The sequence below is a fragment of the Neodiprion lecontei genome, chromosome 1 (genome assembly GCF_021901455.1).
Source record: "Neodiprion lecontei isolate iyNeoLeco1 chromosome 1, iyNeoLeco1.1, whole genome shotgun sequence".
NCBI classification, from domain to species: Eukaryota; Metazoa; Arthropoda; class Insecta; order Hymenoptera; family Diprionidae; genus Neodiprion; species Neodiprion lecontei.
The window spans coordinates 25079123-25100733 of NC_060260.1; the positions used below are offsets into that span (position 1 = coordinate 25079123).

General features: G+C 39.7%; 2 protein-coding genes across 5 annotated transcripts; both read left to right on the forward strand.

Moving 5' to 3' along the window:
• The first annotated feature begins 4912 nt into the window (after positions 1–4912).
• On the forward strand, positions 4913–8213 carry LOC107227961. Of its 3 annotated transcripts, none has more exons than XM_015669292.2 (9): positions 4916–5486; positions 5557–5629; positions 5698–5841; positions 5949–6170; positions 6234–6542; positions 6680–6787; positions 6918–7078; positions 7340–7748; positions 7878–8213. In XM_015669292.2, the coding sequence occupies exons 1-9, from the start codon at positions 5361–5363 to the stop codon at positions 8039–8041; spliced, it is 1716 nt and encodes a 571-aa protein (XP_015524778.2). In that variant the 5' UTR covers positions 4916–5360; the 3' UTR covers positions 8042–8213. The 3 variants fall into 3 exon arrangements, with proteins under 3 accessions (XP_046589679.1, XP_015524778.2, XP_046589673.1); XM_046733717.1 differs by having other exon boundaries at positions 5576–5629; XM_046733723.1 differs by lacking the exon at positions 7878–8213 and having other exon boundaries at positions 4913–5486; positions 7326–7522.
• Positions 8214–9396: 1183 nt separating this feature from the next.
• On the forward strand, positions 9397–13745 carry LOC124293318. Of its 2 annotated transcripts, XM_046733761.1 has the most exons (6): positions 9397–9627; positions 11250–11395; positions 11665–11733; positions 11973–12105; positions 12562–12725; positions 13321–13745. In XM_046733761.1, the coding sequence occupies exons 4-6, from the start codon at positions 12022–12024 to the stop codon at positions 13436–13438; spliced, it is 366 nt and encodes a 121-aa protein (XP_046589717.1). In that variant the 5' UTR covers positions 9397–9627; positions 11250–11395; positions 11665–11733; positions 11973–12021; the 3' UTR covers positions 13439–13745. The 2 variants fall into 2 exon arrangements, 1 of the variants encoding a protein (XP_046589717.1); XR_006903251.1 differs by lacking the exons at positions 9397–9627; positions 11665–11733 and adding an exon at positions 13037–13236 and having other exon boundaries at positions 9879–11395.
• Positions 13746–21611: the final 7866 nt, after the last annotated feature.

Here is a 21611-nt window from a genome sequence, read left to right on the forward strand (position 1 = left end):
TACTAGCTATGCACTTAATTCAACGTTCAACAAATCAACCGATTACTTAGCAAAGTATTTGGCAAAAGTTTTTCACAAAAGCTTGCAGGATCCCGTTCTAAATATAAAAAATATCCAAATTCATATGAAAGCACAACGGTTCATTACGCAGCTACGCTTGTCTGCAACGAACAGTGGAAGGTTAATTACTTACGGTTCTGGTTTAGTCGGACAACTTCTGCGCCCCGTCGGAGATTGAATTTGGAAACGATTCTATTGTCGTCTTAAGATAGATTGGAATTAGTTGTGTAGGGTGGTGGAATGAGAGGAGGGGCAGTCTGGCGCCGTTTGGACTGCAGGCAGGCGGCCAGACAGGTGCAATCGTCGTCACCCGAACGGGTCCCGCGTGGCTCCTTGGGATCGCGGTTCGATACACATACTCAAATATTAGCAATGCGTATGCGTGTTGGATTCGTCGGGGAGCGACGACGTTGCCAGCAAATTCCTGCCTACCTTCGTCGACAAAAACAAAACGTACGCGATCGAGCTTACATGGAATTTTTAATGGGATAATTGGTTAATTGCAATAAAGAAACCTGTCTAAGAAATGTTGCCTTAATCTTTGAGACGTGGTTTGTATTTTCGCAAACTACACTGAATTCGGGCGCACAGTGACACGCGATGCTTTTGTGCCTGCTGAGTTGCCTGCTCTGCAGGCGCACAGATTATACCACTTATTCTGCTTCGGTTGTTTTTGAATATCGTACAATTTATTGGAAGGTAATGTAATAGATGATTTGCATTTTCAGTTCGGAGGTGGATTCCTAGAACATTTTAGAACAAGATTTTACCATCACATGAACGTCGTATGGTTGAAAATTCTGCGAGTACTTAACTATTTTCATTTTTTACCACAATCGAAAAATATAGTTCTAGGTAGAAAATGAAAATTAGTTTTCTAGCTGTTACCAGAAAGTCTAGTATCCGTTGTTATTCTTTCTCATTACGATCACTGTTACTATATTTTCTTGCAACTGTTGCGAAAATTTAATGCGTGTGCAATAACAATAATAAATTGATGTTGAAGCCTTATTTAACTAAAAAAGTAGAGCAAACTGAACAAACTGATTTTACGTTGCAATTACCAAAAAAGGATCGACAATAGCGTAAAATGGTTACGTGTACCTCGTTTTTTGTAATGCCAACAATATTCAAACAGTTTTTTTAACGATACCTGTTTTACTGAATTTTTCGAATTACTGTAACAAATGAAATTTTTCTCAGTGTAGCTTCTTCCTTTTGAAATATAATAATACCAAACCGTTTAATTTTTCAAATTCAAAAATCTATAACTAACTGAATGAGGGATTTTTTTCAACGCTTATCTACGGTCGGTAATGGCATTGCGGTTTCAACAGTGTGCGGTATTAATAATCGACAGACCGACCAATGGTTCGCCGCTCTGACCGAATCATCCCATCTCCAGCGTCACTACGAGTATACTAACCGACTAAACCATAGATGAATATAGTTTTAATTGAGAAAAATAACGCAAGTTCTTGAATACATATAAAAACGAATAATGAAAATGAATCTATCACAAGGTTCGCTGCAAATTAACTGGAATGAAGAACAAAAGTCTGGTGGATTTATTTTAAATTTTGACAAGCTGTTAAAATTGTCTTTCAGTAATACAACTTTTTGTAAATTTGACGAAAAATAGCTGAAATAATTACTTTACTTTCTGCATAATATCGACGTACTTATCAAACCATATTTGTCTTCTCAATTGTTGAAATGCTAAATATTAATTGTTGTCGATTCATAATTTTTCAAAGTGCTAAAAAGGACGGGAAAAAATATGTTTGTCACAGGGCAGATTTTGTAATGTTCAGAATTGTATAGATAACATTATTGAAAATTCGACGGTTGTATTTCAATAACTGATTTTCAAGAGCAATAATCCGATAGCTTTCAAATCATTAAATCCTCTTACCAACGCAACATTATCCGTAAGGTAAATTTTTATTCTGTAGGCTGTACGTATGAACGTTATCAAAACGTACTCATGGTTATAATCTGCTATTCCGCATCAAAGGAAATTGAACCGAGTATAGTTACACCTTGCACTGTTGCACATTTATTTAACTTGAGAAGTGAGAATTAACTATATTGTTACGTATCTGAAAGGTGGAGTTGAAAAAGTTGATAAGGCTTTTCAAAAAGAGATATATGATTTGGAGCCACCTGCAATAAAAAGAGTACCGAAAACGGTAATCGAAGGCAGTATAGCAAGAATATGACCCGAGAATTTCTTTGCATGTATTTATAATTGAAAGTACAGATCATTTTGTCATAAACCATAATCATCCTTATCAGATGAAAATATATATTTTCTTTAATATTAGTGTTACAAGTGCGCGTGATAGATTCTTATTATTGTTAAATGAAAAGCGTCTTAGCCCAAAAAGTACAGACACGTGACTTCGACATTTGATATACGTGTCAATAAAAGTAGATGCAGGCTGCAAAATCTTTCGAAAGCTTGAAGTCTTCTGTGTTTAACGATCCTTTGCTCAACTTTGAGAAAAATTATCAATGCTAGCTACTACCAATGATATGTCGGATACGTGTTTTTGTTTGCAGAACTATGCAAAAAATCTGAGAAACATCAGAAACATGCACTCCAATCATCATACATCATACGTAGTATTAAAGTTCGAAACCAGAGTTTGGATGTTCGGATGTTCAGAAAGTGACGTCACCGAAATTTTTTTCTCTCTGACCTCATCGATCTATAGTAATCGCCGTCAACGAAAATCAGCTAGCCGAATTCCTCAGTCTGAAAACAACCGCGCAGTAGAACGGACGTATGAGAATCGCGCTCCGCAGATCTCGAGTACCGGGTTCTCTGGTGCATTTCGAGTTCCAGGACGAGCGCTCCGTAGTTTCTACGCTCCAGATCCGCTACCTGGTGAAACTCGACTTCCAGGACAAGCGCTCCGTAGTTCTGGCGATCCAGGTCCTTGACCTGGTGACTTTTGACCTTTAAGAATAATTTTCTGTAATTATGGCTGTCCAGGTCCTCCACCTGGTGGATCTCGACCTCTAGGACTCGCGCTCCGTAGTTTCTGCGCTCAAGGTTCTCTACCTGGAGAAACTGGACTTCAGGGACAAGCGCTCCGTGGTTCCTGCGCTCCAGATCCTTTACCTGATGAATTTCGACTTCCGGAACAGCGCTCTATAGCTACTGCGCTTCAGGTCCTCGACCTGGTGAAACTCGATTTCAAGGACAAGCACTCCGTAGTTCTGGCTGTCCAGGTCCTTGACCTGGTGACTCTTGACCTTTACGAGTAATTTCCTATGGTGCCTGCGCTCCAGGTTCGCTACCTGGTGAAACACGACTTCCAGGACAAGCGCTCCGTAGTTCCTGCGCCCCAGCTCCTTCACATGGTGAATTTCGACCTCCAGGACCAGCGCTCCGTAGTTCCTGCACAGTGCATTAATTCCGTATCATCTGGTAAAACACTAACATCGAGTAAGCGAGCGCACAATCACAAAAACTAGCTGCACTAGGCATCCGACCCTGAGCGAGTTTTAACGAGCGATGGTTTTACAGCTAGTATTACTTAAACTTCGACTCAAACTATTACTATTTAAAAAAATTTCAAATCTCCAAAGACTTAACTTCCAGGAGTTTAGATGTGCAAATACGTGATTTTGGAAACGGATGAAACAAAACAAAAACCTATAGCCCAAAATTTGGCTCGAAATTAAAACTATTTAATTCACATCAACAACAAGTCGACTAGCATCGCTCAACTCGCTGTAATCACTTTTGGAGTTTTAGAATTTCAGCGAGGCTCTTGTAAGCTCATCTTCAGCTGCTGCAGGAGACTCAATTCACCTCACCCAGTTTCTGGCACCCACTGAAATCAGGCCGACGATATATTTCCACAATGGACATCAATTACTGACTGAAGATATCGATTTTCGTCAACACTCTCTACAAGTATGTTGATCCATTCCATCTCTCACAAATATGTTTTTATTCCATGTTCCAATAAACGAATTTATAAATAATTCTTCATCAAATTCAACTCCTTTTATTTTCTAAGTTCCAATTACTCTGGAAGTATATCGATTCAAACTTTCGAGAAATCTCCGAATCAACTTTCAACGATTAACAGTTCCATACTCAACAGTGATTGATATCAATTCAAACTAGTTTTGCCCTTTGATCCTAATTCTTTGTCCGACCGTCCAATTTCTGCGTAAAGAATTGGAGAGTAGTGTCATGTTACTACGCATAGACGAATCCGTCTAGTTCAACCTGTAAGTTCGATAGACGCTCGTCGGAACTAGTTCACTACCCCTAAACCACAAATCGAATCATGAATTTATTCCTTTCTTTATTTATAAATCTACAAATTATATGGGATAAAAGTCGTTTTCACGTAGAAAGTACAGATTGGCTTTGATAGGCAAGCCAGAGCTTACCTAAGCGTAGAAGCAAAGTATCAATTCTGAATTGTTTTTTATTTCATGATTCAAAAAATTTGCTGATTAATTCACTTTTGTACTGCAAGAAATTGAAGTAGGAATTATTTCTAATTTTTCGCTATCATTTTATATTTTTTAATTCGAAAATCTCTAACGGGAATTCGTTTTCATTCCGTTGATTTGAAAAATTTAATTGCAAATTAATTCCTCTCCTTCAATGAGCAAATCCCTATTAATACAATTACTTTCAATTTTTGAATTCAAAAATTCGAATTAAGAATTCTTTTGAAAATTTCAATCTTACTAACGGAATTCGTGAGTGATGGTAACATCAGTTCTTGTCGTCTTTACGTACCGACCGCTTGCCGGGAAGGACGTAGAGGGCGCCGCTCGACGATGAATTTACATCATCCAGTTGCCATTACAAAAAGTCCCACAAGGCTAGCAGTCTTTGTATATCTTCAATCAACGCTAAGCATAAGCATTGCTGAAAATTTGCGAGCCCCACTCGGCCGTTTTTCCTGGTTTTCCCGTTTTCAAAGCTGATGTGTGTCAGAATACATGTACCCGCATCACTGTTCCAGCATAGGCTTATAAAGATAAGAAGAAAAGTCTTATGCTCCACCACTGTATACAATATCGTGTCAAAAAATATGTTACGCCCAAAGCGATTAGTTTAATCTCAAGATAAGAGAAATTCGCTGCGACGCGATACGACCAGCTTTTTTCCGTCTTGCAACCGCTCTAACAAGCCCCCACGGAAACGTCATTACGGTTATTGGTAGTTGTGTGGATAGTTTTTCTATTGTTGTAGGTACACGTTGTATGGATGAATCCGAGTTGTGTCAAGCTTATTGTCGCAGCTAGTATCGTTGAAAATGCGTGAAAGAGTTCTTTTTTTGTTGCTCCTCTTCTTTGCGTCTCCAATTTCGAATAGTTCAATCTGCGAGCCAAAGTCTGAGTACTACATAAGTCGTTGCGATGAAGGCAGGAATATGGCCAAGGTAAGAATATCGACAAAGTGTAAACTTTTTTGATTCTTTTGCATTTTTACTTCATGTTTTCTTTACTCAGGACACTTTTTACCGATTAGCACGAGGGAACGAGACAAAGTATAAATATGTGGACCAATGCCTTCTCAATGACGGTGAGTTTCCAAAATTTTACAGAGAGATTCAACATGCAATTTTGACTTTATTTCATTTTTGATTCCAGAATGTCCAGATCTTTCTGCGATGCAGTTAAATAATTTGCATCGCTCTGAGAATGACGCTGAACAGTTTGAATTGAGAGTTTTTGAGTGTTATGATTATGATTTGATGATACTCAATTTGACTGTGACCAACATTCACTTCAACAGTGAGTTGTATAAAACAAATTAAATTAATTTTAGCCACTTGATGTATTTTATTTGATTTTTTTTTATGAAGGAAAATTTCTTGACAATTGTGTTTGTTTGGTTGCAGAAGTGAAAATACTATTTCAGTATATCAAGGACCAAAAGATTTACCAGGCCATCGACTTAAGTCATGTAGCTCCTGAGAACTCCCCAAAACAATTATCTTGGTTATACCCAATAAATGGTAACAATTGCTTGTATGACGCGACCTTACAAATCTTGGTGGAAGTAGACAGTACTAATTACCTCAAACAGTATAAAGTAAAAGTGCCTAATTCACAGCCCAATGGTAAGATCTTTTGAACATATGCCCTTGACAAAAATTTCACTTCTAAACGGAATTATGTTTCAGAACACTGTCACGCGATAAAAGAACGACAATTATTGACATATGTCGATACAAGTGAATTGGACGAAGTCCGTTTACATATACAACCTTTTCCTGCAGAATGCAATGTATCCCAGTACGAAGTAAAATTTTGCAAATACATAGACGATAGTTGTTCTCAACCTGTTGCGCCTGATAGTTCAAATAAAACGGGGATCTGGGAATGGTATCGAATTCCTCAGGAGAATACACAGTACTATTTTACAGTGGTACCATTGTCCTCAAAGTGTGAACGGGAATGTAAGGCTGTAGCCAGCGCAGTATTCATGAGGAGTAAGTTTTTTCGTTTCTGAGTCATGGCATGGTTAGAATTTTGGACAGTAAATTCCTCATTCTTTGCTCTGTTGTATGTGGAAATTTTCAGTTCCAAAGCTTCAATAATTGTAAAGGTTATCTTTCTCATTTTATAGGACGTTCTCCTGCAAAGGTAATTGTCATGATAGTTGGTGCTGGCTGCATACCAATTGTGATGTTCTTTGCTCTGCGCCAGATTTACGTCTACTGGACAAAACACCATCGTAAGATTGATTTCCCAAAATTTCTCCATTAATTTTTTAAATTATTTTTAAATTTATTTTCATGGATACATAGTCTGACTAATTTATTTTGTTTATCCGTAATTTAATGATGAGGTTTATCACCCAACAGAATTGCCCGTCTTACGTGCAAGAAAACCGTATTGCCTGCTGACATATGATGCAGTACATGATACCCACATTGGTGTTATGACCAAGTTGGCTGAGTACCTACGATCTTGTGATATCAATGCTATGATTGATGTACTGGATGCTCCAAAGGATCCTCTCAAGGTATGTAAAATTTTCTGAACATTGAGTGCAATCCTAGATTTTATTTCTAACAGCCCTCACACATCGTGAAGAATATACCATATTTGAATATGCTATATTTAATATAGTCTTACGTACAGGCCGCTTTTTTAAATCAAGTTCAATCCATTCAATCATATTCAATAAGATTGGATTTAATTAACTCCTTATAATTATTCAGTAAAAGATAGGATTATTGTGTACAACACTTCAATAAAACTGCATTTAGTACTAATTTTTCAGAATCCTAGTATCTGGTGTACTAGTGCGTTTAAAATGGCAAGTACTGTTATTGTAGCTGAATCTCCGCCACGTGATATTTCTGTCACAGTGACTCGATCAATATATAGATACCTACATGCGCATGTATGGAGATTAATAGAGGAGGACTACCATCGGAAGAAAAAAAGATACTTTGTTATTGAGTTTCCCTATTCTAAACCCGACAGCGTACATCTTCACGCATATTCCTTTAAACGATTCAAGATGCCCAAAGATTTGGATAATCTGGTTGATGAAATTCATAATGCGACTTATTCTAAACTATGTCCCAGAGACAAAGGAGATTTTTTGAAGAGCTTAAAATTGGCGAAAGATAGTATGCCCGACCCAACACTTGACAAGAAACCAATATCCTCCGAAAATATTTCTAGTGAGTAGTATTTTCTTTCTTCATCGTCAACTTGTATTTTTTATTTGCGACCTTAAATTTGATAATTCTTTACACCGATCAGTTTTATAATTTAGGATTTCTGTATCTAAATATTTCTTTATATTACAGGATGTTCGTTGAAAAATAATGATCAGAATGATACATATTCAAAGACACACAATATCAGCGAGTGTACTGTTTTCATAGGATGTAAAAACGATGATAAGAAACGGTTTTATGCAACTGATATTGGTGAGTTAGAGTTGCTCGGAGTCAATGACGAGTCTGAATAAGAATCTGAAGTCCACAAAAAAACCACGAACGTTGTATAAATATTGTAATCATCATTTTGTACTGAATCAATATTTTTTACTTGTGTTTTACCAAGTTCGACACATGAGTAATTTAATTACTAATATTAATGATTTATACGTGTATTATTTTTAATGAAAATTCTAAAACACACCCAAGCTTTTTCACTGAAATCATGAATTCTGTATGCAGTTAGATTTTCCTCGAACAGTAAACGAGGCTCTATGTGTGCTTAAGGATAAAAAAGGAGCTCTCTCTTACTCGGAACTCGATCAAGGAAACTTTCCTGAGTTGTATAATTGCACATGACTATTGCCTTTGTAAATCAATTGTCAAACTGTGTTCGCTACTTCTACAAAATTCTACTGCGACATATGTGCATTTTTCAGTTTGCCATGAACACATTCAATTATTGTTCCTGATGGTTTCATTTAGTGCGGTTTAATATTGCATACATATTCTAAAAGAAACAATTAGTTCGAATAACAAGCAATTTTTTGGATCAACTTCATTCTTTCAAACCATTTTGCTGCTATATGTGAATTATTTCACTATTTCAAAATACCTTGTGCCAAGAAAAGCAGTTACTACAAACAATATCACTAGTTTGCCGAGAATTTGAATTGCGTTAAATCAGTAAAAAATGTAACGAAATTTGTGGAGCTGTTGGTAAATATTAATTGTCAGGACAAACTTCTAACTAGAAAATTCGAAATACTGTTAATATTTTATCACCCTCGGGACACAAAATAAAATTGAAACTAATCAGCTTACCATTAGTATCTGCAGTTCGATGCTTACGGTACTTTTATATGGTGGGTTATTTCCGGACTCTTGATTATAGGCAAATCAGGGTATCAGTCCACTCTGAATAACCCGCTGCTCTGTTGTTAGCACGCGGCTGATGTCGCCACGGCGAAACTCGGAGCTACTGAGTGGACTCGAAACGTCGCCTGATGACCACGTGAAGATATATCAGTCAACGTTTGCAACCCTGATTTGCCTATAATTAGGGGTCCCTGTAGGGCGCATTACGAAAATAACCCGTTAGATCCTAGAAATGTAATTGGAACTTTTTAAGCAGCTAGTTTTTTTTGTGTGATTGTAAGGATTCGAATCTGTGCTATTAACCTTGCGTTGACAATATGGCTGATCAACGGCAGAAGAAGAATTGAAGGGATGAAGAAGAAGAAAATTTCCCTTTCAAATTCCTTTAACTGCAGTCGTTTCGTGTTGTCAGGCGTTTCAAACATGGTACGAAATTAACCTTGCTCGATATGCGCATGCGTAACATCACGCTCTAAGCGAACGTTATATCGCACCGTGGACATAGGAATACTATTCTATGTCAACCGTGGTTCGCAAATGCGTTATCTGATTGTGAGCGTACCTAGGTGAGGCCAACCATAAAAAGAAAGAGAAAGAGCATGTAAGCCTCATGCAGGTAAACTGCGCGGCTTAAGGGGCTGTTGAAGCCGTGACCGAAGGATGGAGCTAGTCCTGTATAGGGTCCTCTCTCTGTCGTACAATCAAGAGAGTGGGGAGGTATCCTTGCATCAGTCTATAAGTATGTATTCTCCTACCTAGAAATCTTTTACAGGCGACAGTAGCATTTCTAAGCGGCTCAATTTATTTTTTTAAAGTTTTTTACGTAGGCAACTCTGAGCTGCATATATTTTTGAAAAATTTTGAATTACTTTATTTCTAGTTCCTATCATTTCAAGAATGTTCCTATGAAGAGTTTTTCTTGCTTTGTTCAGCACTTTTAAGATTATTGGATGAAAAAATTCGATATCTCAAGCGTTGACTAACGAATGTAGAGACGGATACCCCTGGGTAAATTTTTGTGACCAGTTTTCGTCGGGCAAGTGGGCGCAGGTAGGCCTGGGAGCGTAGGAGGGTTCTGTTCTATCGACTCTGCTTAATAAATTTCTCCCAACATTCGTAGCAAAACAGTGATTTAATTGAAGTATAGGTACCCGAGAGAAGAATGTATACATAGATCATAAATAATAACAGATCAGAAGCAACAATGATGCAGAGATTATAAATTTTATAATTTTCGAAGAAACAAGCTAGATCATCTACAATAATACGGCTATAATATGGAAATAGAAGAATCATTCATTTCGAAATGGGATTCTATTCGACACGCGCTCGATGTATTCCATAACATTAATATTCATAATTATTCCAACAACTTTTCATTTGCTCTCTCGATCTTGAATTTTCGTAGACATAGAATCGAAACGCTGATTTAGCTTATCGCAAGTGAAGTACCTACATTGGGTAGTGAAGCAGAATTGTTTTCGAAAAGTGTTCATATCGAAAAAAATTCAGAGTAACTGTAATACATAACGGATGCGCTGATTTTGATCGAGATGAAATGGATGCTCCGTATATAAGACAGTATTTAACGCAGTGTCCTGACTTAAAGACCTCAAAAAGTGATGGTCGGCGATCTTTTTTTTCTGACAGCGAGAGAAAGAACGTAGCTTCTTAAAACTTCGAGTGTATTTTCTGACATACTTGAAAGATACAAGCAAAAATTTTTATCATCCAACTGTCGCAGACCGGCAGAGTTATTAGCTGACCCGTTAACTGGAGAATATATCTGTAGTCAAAGGCTGACCATCGAAGGGCCTAGCCGCTTGAGTCTGGAATCGGCAGGAAAGATAAAGTGCGTATTTCTTGTCTGAAACGAAAAAACTGAAATCATTTACGTCATATCATATCATCATACATCATACACCATACATCATCATGCATCCTACATCATACATCATCATAGTATTAAGGTTCAAAACTAAAGTTGGGGTATTCGGATGTTCGGATGTTCAGAAAGTGACGTCACCGAAATTTTTTTTCTTCTGACGTCATCGATCTATGGTAATCAGCTAGCCGAATTCATCAGTCTGGAAACAACTGCGCAGTAGATCGGACGTATGGGAATCGCGCGCCGCAAATTTCGAGTACCGGGTTCTCTACCTCCTGGATCCTGCGCTCCAGGTCCAGTTTTTAGTGCAACTCGAGTTCTAGGACAAGCGCTCCGTAGTTTCTACGCTCCAGGTCCGTTACCTGGTGAAACTCGACTTTCAGGACAACCGCTCCGTAGCTTCTGTGCTCAAGGTCCGCTACCTGGTGGAACTCGACTTCGGGAAGAAACGCTTCGTACATTCTGCATTCCAGGTCTGTTACCTGGTGAAACTCGACTTCCAGGATGAGTACTCCGTGGTTGTTGTGCTCCAGGTCTGCTATCTGGTGAATTTCAACTCTCGGAGGACAAGGAAGACGCGGAGGACAAGGTGGACGAGGAGAACGAGGATTTCTGCACAGTGAGTATAACATTTTTAATATAATTAATGGCAATTGTAATTATGTTTTACTTGAAATTTTTTGAAATTGTCATGTTTACAATAGATTATTTAAATTCATTTGTCGCGAAAGCCCAAATTCAGTAGCAATAAATGCGCTAATGAAATTTCTATTATATAATTTTTTATAATTTTCTCATAATCTTCTTGGTAAAATGTGTCAATAAAAAAATTATATTAATCCTTAGACAATACTTTTGATGTGTTCTACTACTGAAAATATTTATTAGTATTCGGGGTATAACCCGAGGTGGTTGTGGGTGATCGAGGTGGACGAGGAGGACAAGGATTTCTGCACAGTGAGTCTAACATTTTCATAATGTCTAAAGGCAATCGTAATTACATTTGATATAACATTTTTTAAACTTGTCATGTTTACAATAAATTATTTCAATTCTTTTTCGCGTAAGCACAAATTCAGTAGTTCTCAATGCGCTAATACAATTTAGTATATTATTGATTAATAAATTAATTATATTAATCCTTACACAATATTTTTGATGTGTTCTTATACGGAAAATATTTATTACTATTCCAGACATAACCCGAGGTGGTTGGCAGTGGTCGTTGGAGATGGTTGGTGGTGGATGGAGGTGGTCGAGCTGGACGAGGAGGAGGACGAGGAAGTCGAGGAGAACAATGTGGACGAGAAGGACGAGGATTTGTGCTCGGTAAGTTTAACATTTTTATAATATTTGATGCAGTAGAAGTAGGATCAGAAGTAGGATCAGGGGAAGAAGTAGGATCAGAATTAGAAGTAGAAGTAGGATTAGAAGTAAATGTAGAAATGGGAGTAAACGTAGGAGTAGTAGTAGAAGTAGGACTCGGAGTAGGAATAGGAGTAGAAGTAGGAGTAGAAGGAGTAAAAGTAGTAGTAGAAGTTGGAGTAGAAATAGGAGTAGTCGTAGTAGTAGGAGTGGCAGGAGGAGTCGTAGTAGTAAGGTGGGGTAAGGTTAGGGGTAGGGTAGGGTAGGGTAGGGTAGGGTAGGGTAGCCTAGGACCAACAGGAGAGAAATGGCGAGCGAAAAAGCACCTGCTGAAAAATTTTGGAAACACAGGTTCTCGGTTTTTGGCTGTAACTTTTGATGCGTTGATCACAGCGTATTGATTTGGGATATCTTTTCTAGTTGAGAGCTGTACTCCACACAATACAAGAAATACTGGACAAAGGTGATGAGATGATAGTAGTACCACAATGGACCAGTATGCTGGAAGTTGTGAGGTCTCGTCTCAAAACCCTAAATGGAGCAACTTATGACACCCTGTCTGGAAAAATTCCCGTAAAAAATCGGTAGGTACGATTTGAGAGTTTTTGTCTATACGTCTGAAAAACTTCTTATTTTTATATTGCACAGTGATTTTTTTTTGGCTACAATGATATTCTTAGTTTTCTCACACATTTGCAATATTTATTTTCATGAGTATTTCACCAACTACCTTGGTCGAATCATTTCTATTTCTAATCCTTAAGATTTTTTTGTTGAAAAAAATGATAACCAGGCCTGTAGTTACGATGTATTTTTCTAAATCACATATTTATTTAAACAGACCGAGTTCTCATTACTTCGGAAATACGATTAACGTCTTTCTTAATTTTTGTAGCGCATAGTGGAGTCGTTCAACACAATAGACTCAGCACCGCAAATTCTATTACTATCGCTTACTGCAGGCGGAGTAAGCTTAAATTTGGTTGGCGGCAATCACTTACTTTTGCTTGATATCCGTTGGGATCGGTAATTGGAAGCGCAAGCACAGGATCGAATTTACAGAGTTGGCCAAACTAAAAGCGTTTACATTTACAAGTAATACATACAAATTATTTTTTGAGAATACGTTATGCAAACTAACATGAGAGTCTACATAAGTAATTATTTACATTTACACAGGATTAGAGCACTGCAAAACAGAAAGCTAGAAATAGCGAACGGAGGTTTGACAGGAGCAGGTACTGCAGGTGCCTCCAAGTTATTGATGGATGATCTCAAATGTTTGTTCAGCTTGTAAAACTTTTATTTTGCCAAACGCCTGCACTTTCTGACCTAACTTACGTAATTTTACAAGAAGTCGATCGACCCGTTACTTTTCGATGTATCTATGCGCTAAAAACCAAAGTGTTTTGGTACGACTGAAGGAAATACGCCCTATTTTATAATATGAGAAATTCTACATTAATCTATTTTATAAGTGGATATATTTATGGTTGAGTTAGTTATGAGTGTATTCGAGAAAACTTTGAACATACGTTATTGTTTCAAATCATTCTTAAGCCTAGTTTTTTAAAGCAGTAATTAATTGTTGCATTATTACTAAGATGTTTTCTATATTGTGACTTATATTATTACAAGAAATTGAACATTATTTATGTAAATATATACCAAAGATGGAAACTTACTGTGTTAGCCTTACTTATTCTTCATTTTTGGAGCCGAAAGTTTTTGATCTAAAATTCGATTTGAATGACCCTTATCTGATCAATCGGACCCTCAGGAACTCAGAAATCGCGGCGAAACGAGCGTCGGACCAACAGGAGAGAAATGGCGAGCGAAAACCACATGCTGAAAAAAGTCGAAATTCAGGTTCTGGTTTTTCGGCTGTAACTTTTGATGCGTTGATCACAGCGTATTGGGACTGCGCCCAATCGATTTCTCTCGCAAAATTACGTCCGATCAGTGCTACGATTAATTGATTCCAGCACTTTTCAATATCGCGGAAATTTTAACCAAAAATGGAAAGGGGTTAGCCTTACTTTTTTTTTGGGCAAAAAACTTTTGGTCTCAGATTCGATTTGTACGACCCTTATCTGATCAATTGGACCCTCAGGATCTCAGAAATCGCGGCAAAAAGAGCGTGGGACCAACAGTAGAGAAATGGCGAGCGAAAACCACATGCTGAAAAATGTCGAAAATTCAGGTTCTGGTTTTTCGGCTGTAACTTTTGATGCGTTGATCGCAGCGTATTGGGACTGCGCCCAATCGATTTCTCTCGCAAAATTACGTCTGATCAGTGCTACGATTAATTGGTTCCAGCACATCTCAGAATCGCGAAAATTTTCGCCAAAAACATAAAGGGGTTAGCCTTACTTTTTTTTTAAGCAAAAAACTTTTGGTCTTAGATTCGATTTAAATGACCCTTATCTGACCAATTGGACCCTCATAAACCCAGAAATCGCAGCGAAAAGAGCGTAGGACCAACAGGAGAGAAATGGCGAGCGAAAACCACATGCTGAAAAATGTCGAAAATTCAGGTTCTGGTTTTTCGGCTGTAACTTTCGATGCGTTGATCGCAGCGTATTGGGACTGCACCCAATCGGTTTCTCTCGCAAAATTACGTCCGATCCTTGCTACGATTAATTGATTCCAGCACTTTTCAAAATCGCGAAAATTTTCGCCAAAAATGGAAAGGGGTTAGCCTTACTTTTTTTTTGGGCGAAAAACTTTTGGTCTTAGATTCGATTTGAATGACCCTTATCTGACCAATTGGACCCTCAGGAACCCAGAAATCGCAGCGAAGAGGGCGTAGGATCAACAGGAGAGAAATGGCGAGCGAAAACCACATGCTGAAAAATGTCGAAAATTCAGGTTCTGGTTTTTCGGCTGTAACTTTCGATGCGTTGATCGCAGCGTATTGGGACTGCGCCCATTCGATTTCTCTCGCAAAATTACGTCCGATCAGTGTTACGATTAATTGATTCCAGCACTTTTCAAAATCGCGAAAATTTTCGCCAAAAATGGAAAGGGGTTAGCCTTACTTTTTTGTTGGGCAAAAAACTTTTGGTCTTAAATTCGATTTGGATGACCCTTATCTGACCAATTGGACCCTCAGAAAGCCGGAAATCGCAGCGAAAAGAGCGTAGGACCAACAGGATAGAAATGGCGAGCGAAAACCACATGCTGAAAAATGTCGAAAATTCAGGTTCTGGTTTTTCGGCTGTAACTTTTGATGCGTTGATCGCAGCGTATTGGGACTGCGCCTAATCGATTTCTCTCGCGAAATTACGTCCGATCTGTGTCACGATTGATTGATTCCAGCACTTTTCAAAATCGCGGAAATTTTCGCCAAAAATGGAAAGGGGTTAGCCTTACTTTTTTTTTGGGCAAAAAACTTTTGGTCTCAGATTCGATCCGTACGACCCTTATCTGATCAATTGGACCCTCAGGATCTCAGAAATCGCGGCAAAAAGAGCGTAGGACCAACAGGAGAAAAATGGCGAGCAAAAACCACATGCTGAAAAATGTCGAAAATTCAGGTTCTGGTTTTTCGGCTGTAACTTTTGATGTGTTGAACGCAGCGTAATGGGACTGCGCCTAATCGATTTCTCTCGCGAAATTACGTCCGATCTGTGTTCCGATTAATTGATTCCAGCACTTTTCAAAATCGCGAAAATTTTCGCCAAAAATGGAAAGGGGTTAGCCTTACTTTTTTTTTGGGCAACAAACTTTTGGTCTTAGATTCGATTTGAATGACCCTTATCTGACCAATCGGACCCTCAGGAACCCAGAAATCGAAGCGAAAAGAGCGTAGGACCAACAGGAGAGAAATGGCGAGCGAAAACCACATGCTGAAAAATGTCCAAAATTCAGGTTCTGGTTTTTCGGCTGTAACTTTCGATGCGTTGATCGCAGCGTATTGGAACTGCGCCCAATCGATTTCTCTCGCAAAATTACGTCCGATCAGTGTTACGATTAATCGATTCCAGCACTTTTCAAAATCGCGACATTTCCGCCAAAAATGGAAAGGGGTTAGCCTTACTTTTTTTTTGGGCGAAAAACTTTTGGTCTTAGATTCGATTTGAATGACCCTTATCTGACCAATTGGACCCTCAGGAAGCCGGAAATCGCAGCGAAAAGAGCGTAGGACCAACAGGAGAGAAATGGCGAGCGAAAACCACATGCTGAAAAATGTCGAAAATTCAGGTTCTGGTTTTTCGGCTGTAACTTTTGATGCGTTGATCGCAGCGTAATGGGACTGCGCCCAATCGATTTCTCCCGCAAAATTACGTCCGATCTGTGCTACGATTAATTGATTCCAGCACTTTTCAAAATCGCGAAAATTTTCGCCAAAAATGGAAAGGGGTTAGCCTTACTTTTTTTTTGGGCGAGAAACTTTTGGTCTTAGATTCGATTTGAATGACCCTTATCTGACCAATTGGACCCTCAGGAACCCAGAAATCGCAGCGAAGAGGGCGTAGGATCAACAGGAGAGAAATGGCGAGCGAAAACCACATGCTGAAAAATGTCGAAAATTCAGGTTCTGGTTTTTCGGCTGTAACTTTCGATGCGTTGATCGCAGCGTATTGGGACTGCGCCCATTCAATTTCTCTCGCAAAATTACGTCCGATCAGTGTTACGATTAATTGATTCCAGCACTTTTCAAAATCGCGAAAATTTTCGCCAAAAATGGAAAGGGGTTAGCCTTACTTTTTTTTTGGGCAAAAAACTTTTGGTCTTAGATTCGATTTGAATGACCCTTATCTGACCAATTGGACCCTCAGGAAGCCGGGAATCGCAGCGAAAAGAGCGTAGGACCAACAGGATAGAAATGGCGAGCGAAAACCACATGCTGAAAAATGTCGGAAATTCAGGTTCTGGTTTTTCGGCTGTAACTTTTGATGCGTTGATCGCAGCGTATTGGGACTGCGCCTAATCGATTTCTCTCGCGAAATTACGTCCGATCTGTGTCACGATTAATTGATTCCAGCACTTTTCAAAATCGCGAAAATTTTCGCCAAAAATGGAAAGGGGTTAGCCTTACTTTTTTTTGGGGCAACAAACTTTTGGTCTTAGATTCGATTTGAATGACCCTTATCTGACCAATCGGACCCTCAGGAACCCAGAAATTGCAGCGAAAAGAGCGTAGGACCAACAGGAGAGAAATGGCGAGCGAAAACCACATGCTGAAAAATGTCGAAAATTCAGGTTCTGGTTTTTCGGCTGTAACTTTCGATGCGTTGATCGCAGCGTATTGGGACTGCGCCCAATCGATTTCTCTCGCAAAATTACGTCCGATCAGTGTTACGATTAATCGATTCCAGCACTTTTCAAAATCGCGACATTTCCGCCAAAAATGAAAAGGGGTTAGCCTTACTTTTTTTTTGGGCGAAAAACTTTTGGTCTTAGATTCGATTTGAATGACCCTTATCTGACCAATTGGACCCTCAGGAAGCCGGAAATCGCAGCGAAAAGAGCGTAGGACCAACAGGAGAGAAATGGCGAGCGAAAACCACATGCTGAAAAATGTCGAAAATTCAGGTTCTGGTTTTTCGGCTGTAACTTTCGATGCGTTGATCGCAGCGTATTGGGACTGCGCCCAATCGATTTCTCTCGCAAAATTACGTCCGATCAGTGCTACAATTGATTGATTTCAGCACTTTTCTGAATCGCGAAAATTTTCGCCAAAAATGGAAAGGGGTTAGCCTTACTTTTTTTTTGGGCGAAAAACTTTGGGTCTTGGATTCGATTTGAATGACCCTTATCTGACCAATAGGACCCTCAGGAAGCCGGAAATCGCAGCGAAAAGAGCGTAGGACCAACAGGAGAGAAATGGCGAGCGAAAACCACATGCTGAAAAATGTCCAAAATTCAGGTTCTGGTTTTTCGGCTGTAACTTTCGATGCGTTGATCGCAGCGTATTGGAACTGCGCCCAATCGATTTCTCTCGCAAAATTACGTCCGATCAGTGTTACGATTAATCGATTCCAGCACTTTTCAAAATCGCGACATTTCCGCCAAAAATGGAAAGGGGTTAGCCTTACTTTTTTTTTGGGCGAAAAACTTTTGGTCTTAGATTCGATTTGAATGACCCTTATCTGACCAATTGGACCCTTAGGAAGCCGGGAATCGCAGCGAAGAGAGCGTAGGACCGAAAGGATAGAAATGGCGAGCGAAAACCACATGCTGTAAAATGTCGAAAATTCAGGTTCTGGTTTTTCGGCTGTAACTTTTGATGCGTTGATCGCAGCGTATTGGGACTGCGCCTAATCGATTTCTCTCGCGAAATTACGTCCGATCTGTGTCACGATTAATTGATTCCAGCACTTTTCAAAATCGCGAAAATTTTCGCCAAAAATGGAAAGGGGTTAGCCTTACTTTTTTTTTGGGCAACAAACTTTTGGTCTTAGATTTGATTTGAATGACCCTCATCTGACCACTCGGACCCTCAGGAACCCAGAAATTGCAGCGAAAAGAGCGTAGGACCAACAGGAGAGAAATGGCGAGCGAAAACCACATGCTGAAAAATGTCGAAAATTCAGGTTCTGGTTTTTCGGCTGTAACTTTCGATGCGTTGATCGCAGCGTATTGGGACTGCGCCCAATCGATATCTCTCGCAAAATTACGTCCGATCAGTGCTACAATTGATTGATTTCAGCACTTTTCTGAATCGCGAAAATTTTCGCCAAAAATGGAAAGGGGTTAGCCTTACTTTTTTTTTGGGCGAAAAACTTTGGGTCTTGGATTCGATTTGAATGACCCTTATCTGACCGATTGGACCCTCAGGAACCCAGAAATCGCAGCGAGAAGAGCGTAGGACCAACAGGAGAGAAATGGCGAGCGAAAACCACATGCTGAAAAATGTCCAAAATTCAGGTTCTGGTTTTTCGGCTGTAACTTTCGATGCGTTGATCGCAGCGTATTGGAACTGCGCACAATCGATTTCTCTCGCAAAATTACGTCCGATCAGTGTTACGATCAATCGATTCCAGCACTTTTCAAAATCGCGACATTTCCGCCAAAAATGGAAAGGGGTTAGCCTTACTTTTTTTTTGGGCGAAAAACTTTTGGTCTTAGATTCGATTTGAATGACCCTTATCTGACCAATTGGACCCTCAGGAAGCCGGAAATCGCAGCGAAAAGAGCGTAGGACCAACAGGAGAGAAATGGCGAGCGAAAACCACATGCTGAAAAATGTCCAAAATTTAGGTTCTGGTTTTTCGGCTGTAACTTTTGATGCGTTGATCGCAGCGTATTGGAACTGCGCCCAATCGATTTCTCTCGCAAAATTACGTCCGATCAGTGTTACGATTAATCGATTCCAGCACTTTTCAAAATCGCGACATTTCCGCCGAAAATGGAAAGGGGTTAGCCTTACTTTTTTTTTGGGCGAAAAACTTTTGGTCTTAGATTCGATTTGAATGACCCTTATCTGACCAATTGGACCCTCAGGAAGCCGGAAATCGCAGCGAAAAGAGCGTAAGACCAACAGGAGAGAAATGGCGAGCGAAAACCACATGCTGAAAAATGTCGAAAATTCAGGTTCTGGTTTTTCGGCTGTAACTTTTGATGCGTTGATCGCAGCGTAATGGGACTGCGCCCAATCGATTTCTCCCGCAAAATTACGTCCGATCTGTGCTACGATTAATTGATTCCAGCACTTTTCAAAATCGCGAAAATTTTCGCCAAAAATGGAAAGGGGTTAGCCTTACTTTTTTTTTGGGCGAAAAACTTTGGGTCTTAGATTCGATTTGAATGACCCTTATCTGACCGATTGGACCCTCAGGAACCCAGAAATCGCAGCGAAAAGAGCGTAGGACCAACAGGAGAGAAATGGCGAGCGAAAACCACATGCTGAAAAATGTCGAAAATTCAGGTTCTGGTTTTTCGGCTGTAACTTTTGATGCGTTGATCGCAGCGTATTGGGACTGCGCCTAATCGATTTCTCTCGCGAAATTACCTCCGATCTGTGTCACGATTAATTGATTCCAGCACTTTTCAAAATCGCGAAAATTTTCGCCAAAAATGGAAAGGGGTTAGCCTTACTTTTTTTTTGGGCGTAAAACTTCTGGTCTTAGATTCGATTTGAATGAACCTTATCTGACCAATTGGACCCTCAGGAAGCCGGAAATCGCAGCAAGAAGAGCGTAGGACCAACAGGAGAGAAATGGCGAGCGAAAACCACATGCTGAAAAATGTCGAAAATTCAGGTTCTGGTTTTTCGGCTGTAACTTTTGATGCGTTGATCGCAGCGTAATGGGACTGCGCCCAATCGATTTCTCCCGCAAAATTACGTCCGATCTGTGCTACGAATAACTGATTCCAGCACTTTTCAAAATCGCGACATTTCCGCCAAAAATGGAAAGGGGTTAGCCTTACTTTTTTTTTGGGCGAAAAACTTTTGGTCTTAGATTCGATTTGAATGACCCTTATCTGACCAATTGGACCCTCAGGAAGCCGGAAATCGCAGCGAAAAGAGCGTAGGACCAACAGGAGAGAAATGGCGAGCGAAAACCACATGCTGAAAAATGTCGAAAATTCAGGTTCTGGTTTTTCGGCTGTAACTTTTGATGCGTTGATCGCAGCGTGATGGGACTGCGCCCAATCGATTTCTCTCGCAAAATGACGTCTGATCTGTGCTACGATTAATTGATTCCAGCACTTTTCAAAATCGCGAAAATTTTCGCCACACATGGAAAGGGGTTAGCCTTACTTTTTTTTTGGGCAAAAAACTTTTGGTCTCAGATTCGATTTGTACGACCCTCATCTGATCAATTGGACCCTCAGAATCTCAGAAATCGCGGCAAAAAGAGCGTGGGACCAACAGGAGAGAAATGGCGAGCGAAAACCACATGCTGAAAAAAGTCGAAAATTCAGGTTCTGGTTTTTCGGCTGTAACTTTTGATGCGTTGTTCGCAGCGTATTGGGACTGCGCCCAATCGATTTCTCTCGCAAAATTACGTCTGATCAGTGCTACGATTAATTGGTTCCAGCACATCTCAGAATCGCGAAAATTTTCGCCAAAAACACAAAGGGGTTAGCCTTACTTTTTTTTTGGGCAAAAAACTTTTGGTCTTAGATTCGATTTGAATGACCCTCATCTGACCAATCGGACCCTCAGGAACCCAGAATTCGCAGCGAAAAGAGCGTAGGACCAACAGGAGAGAAATGGCGAGCGAAAACCACATGCTGAAAAATGTCCAAAATTCAGGTTCTGGTTTTTCGGCTGTAACTTTCGATGCGTTGATCGCAGCGTATTGGGACTGCGCCCAATCGATTCCTCTCGCAAAATTACGTGCGATCAGTGCTACAATTGATTGATTTCAGCACTTTTCTGAATCGCGAAAATTTTCGCCAAAAATGGAGAGGGGTTAGCCTTACTTTTTTTTTGGGCAACAAACTTTTGGTCTTAGATTCGATTTGAATGACCCTTATCTGACCAATCGGACCCTCAGGAACCCAGAAATCGC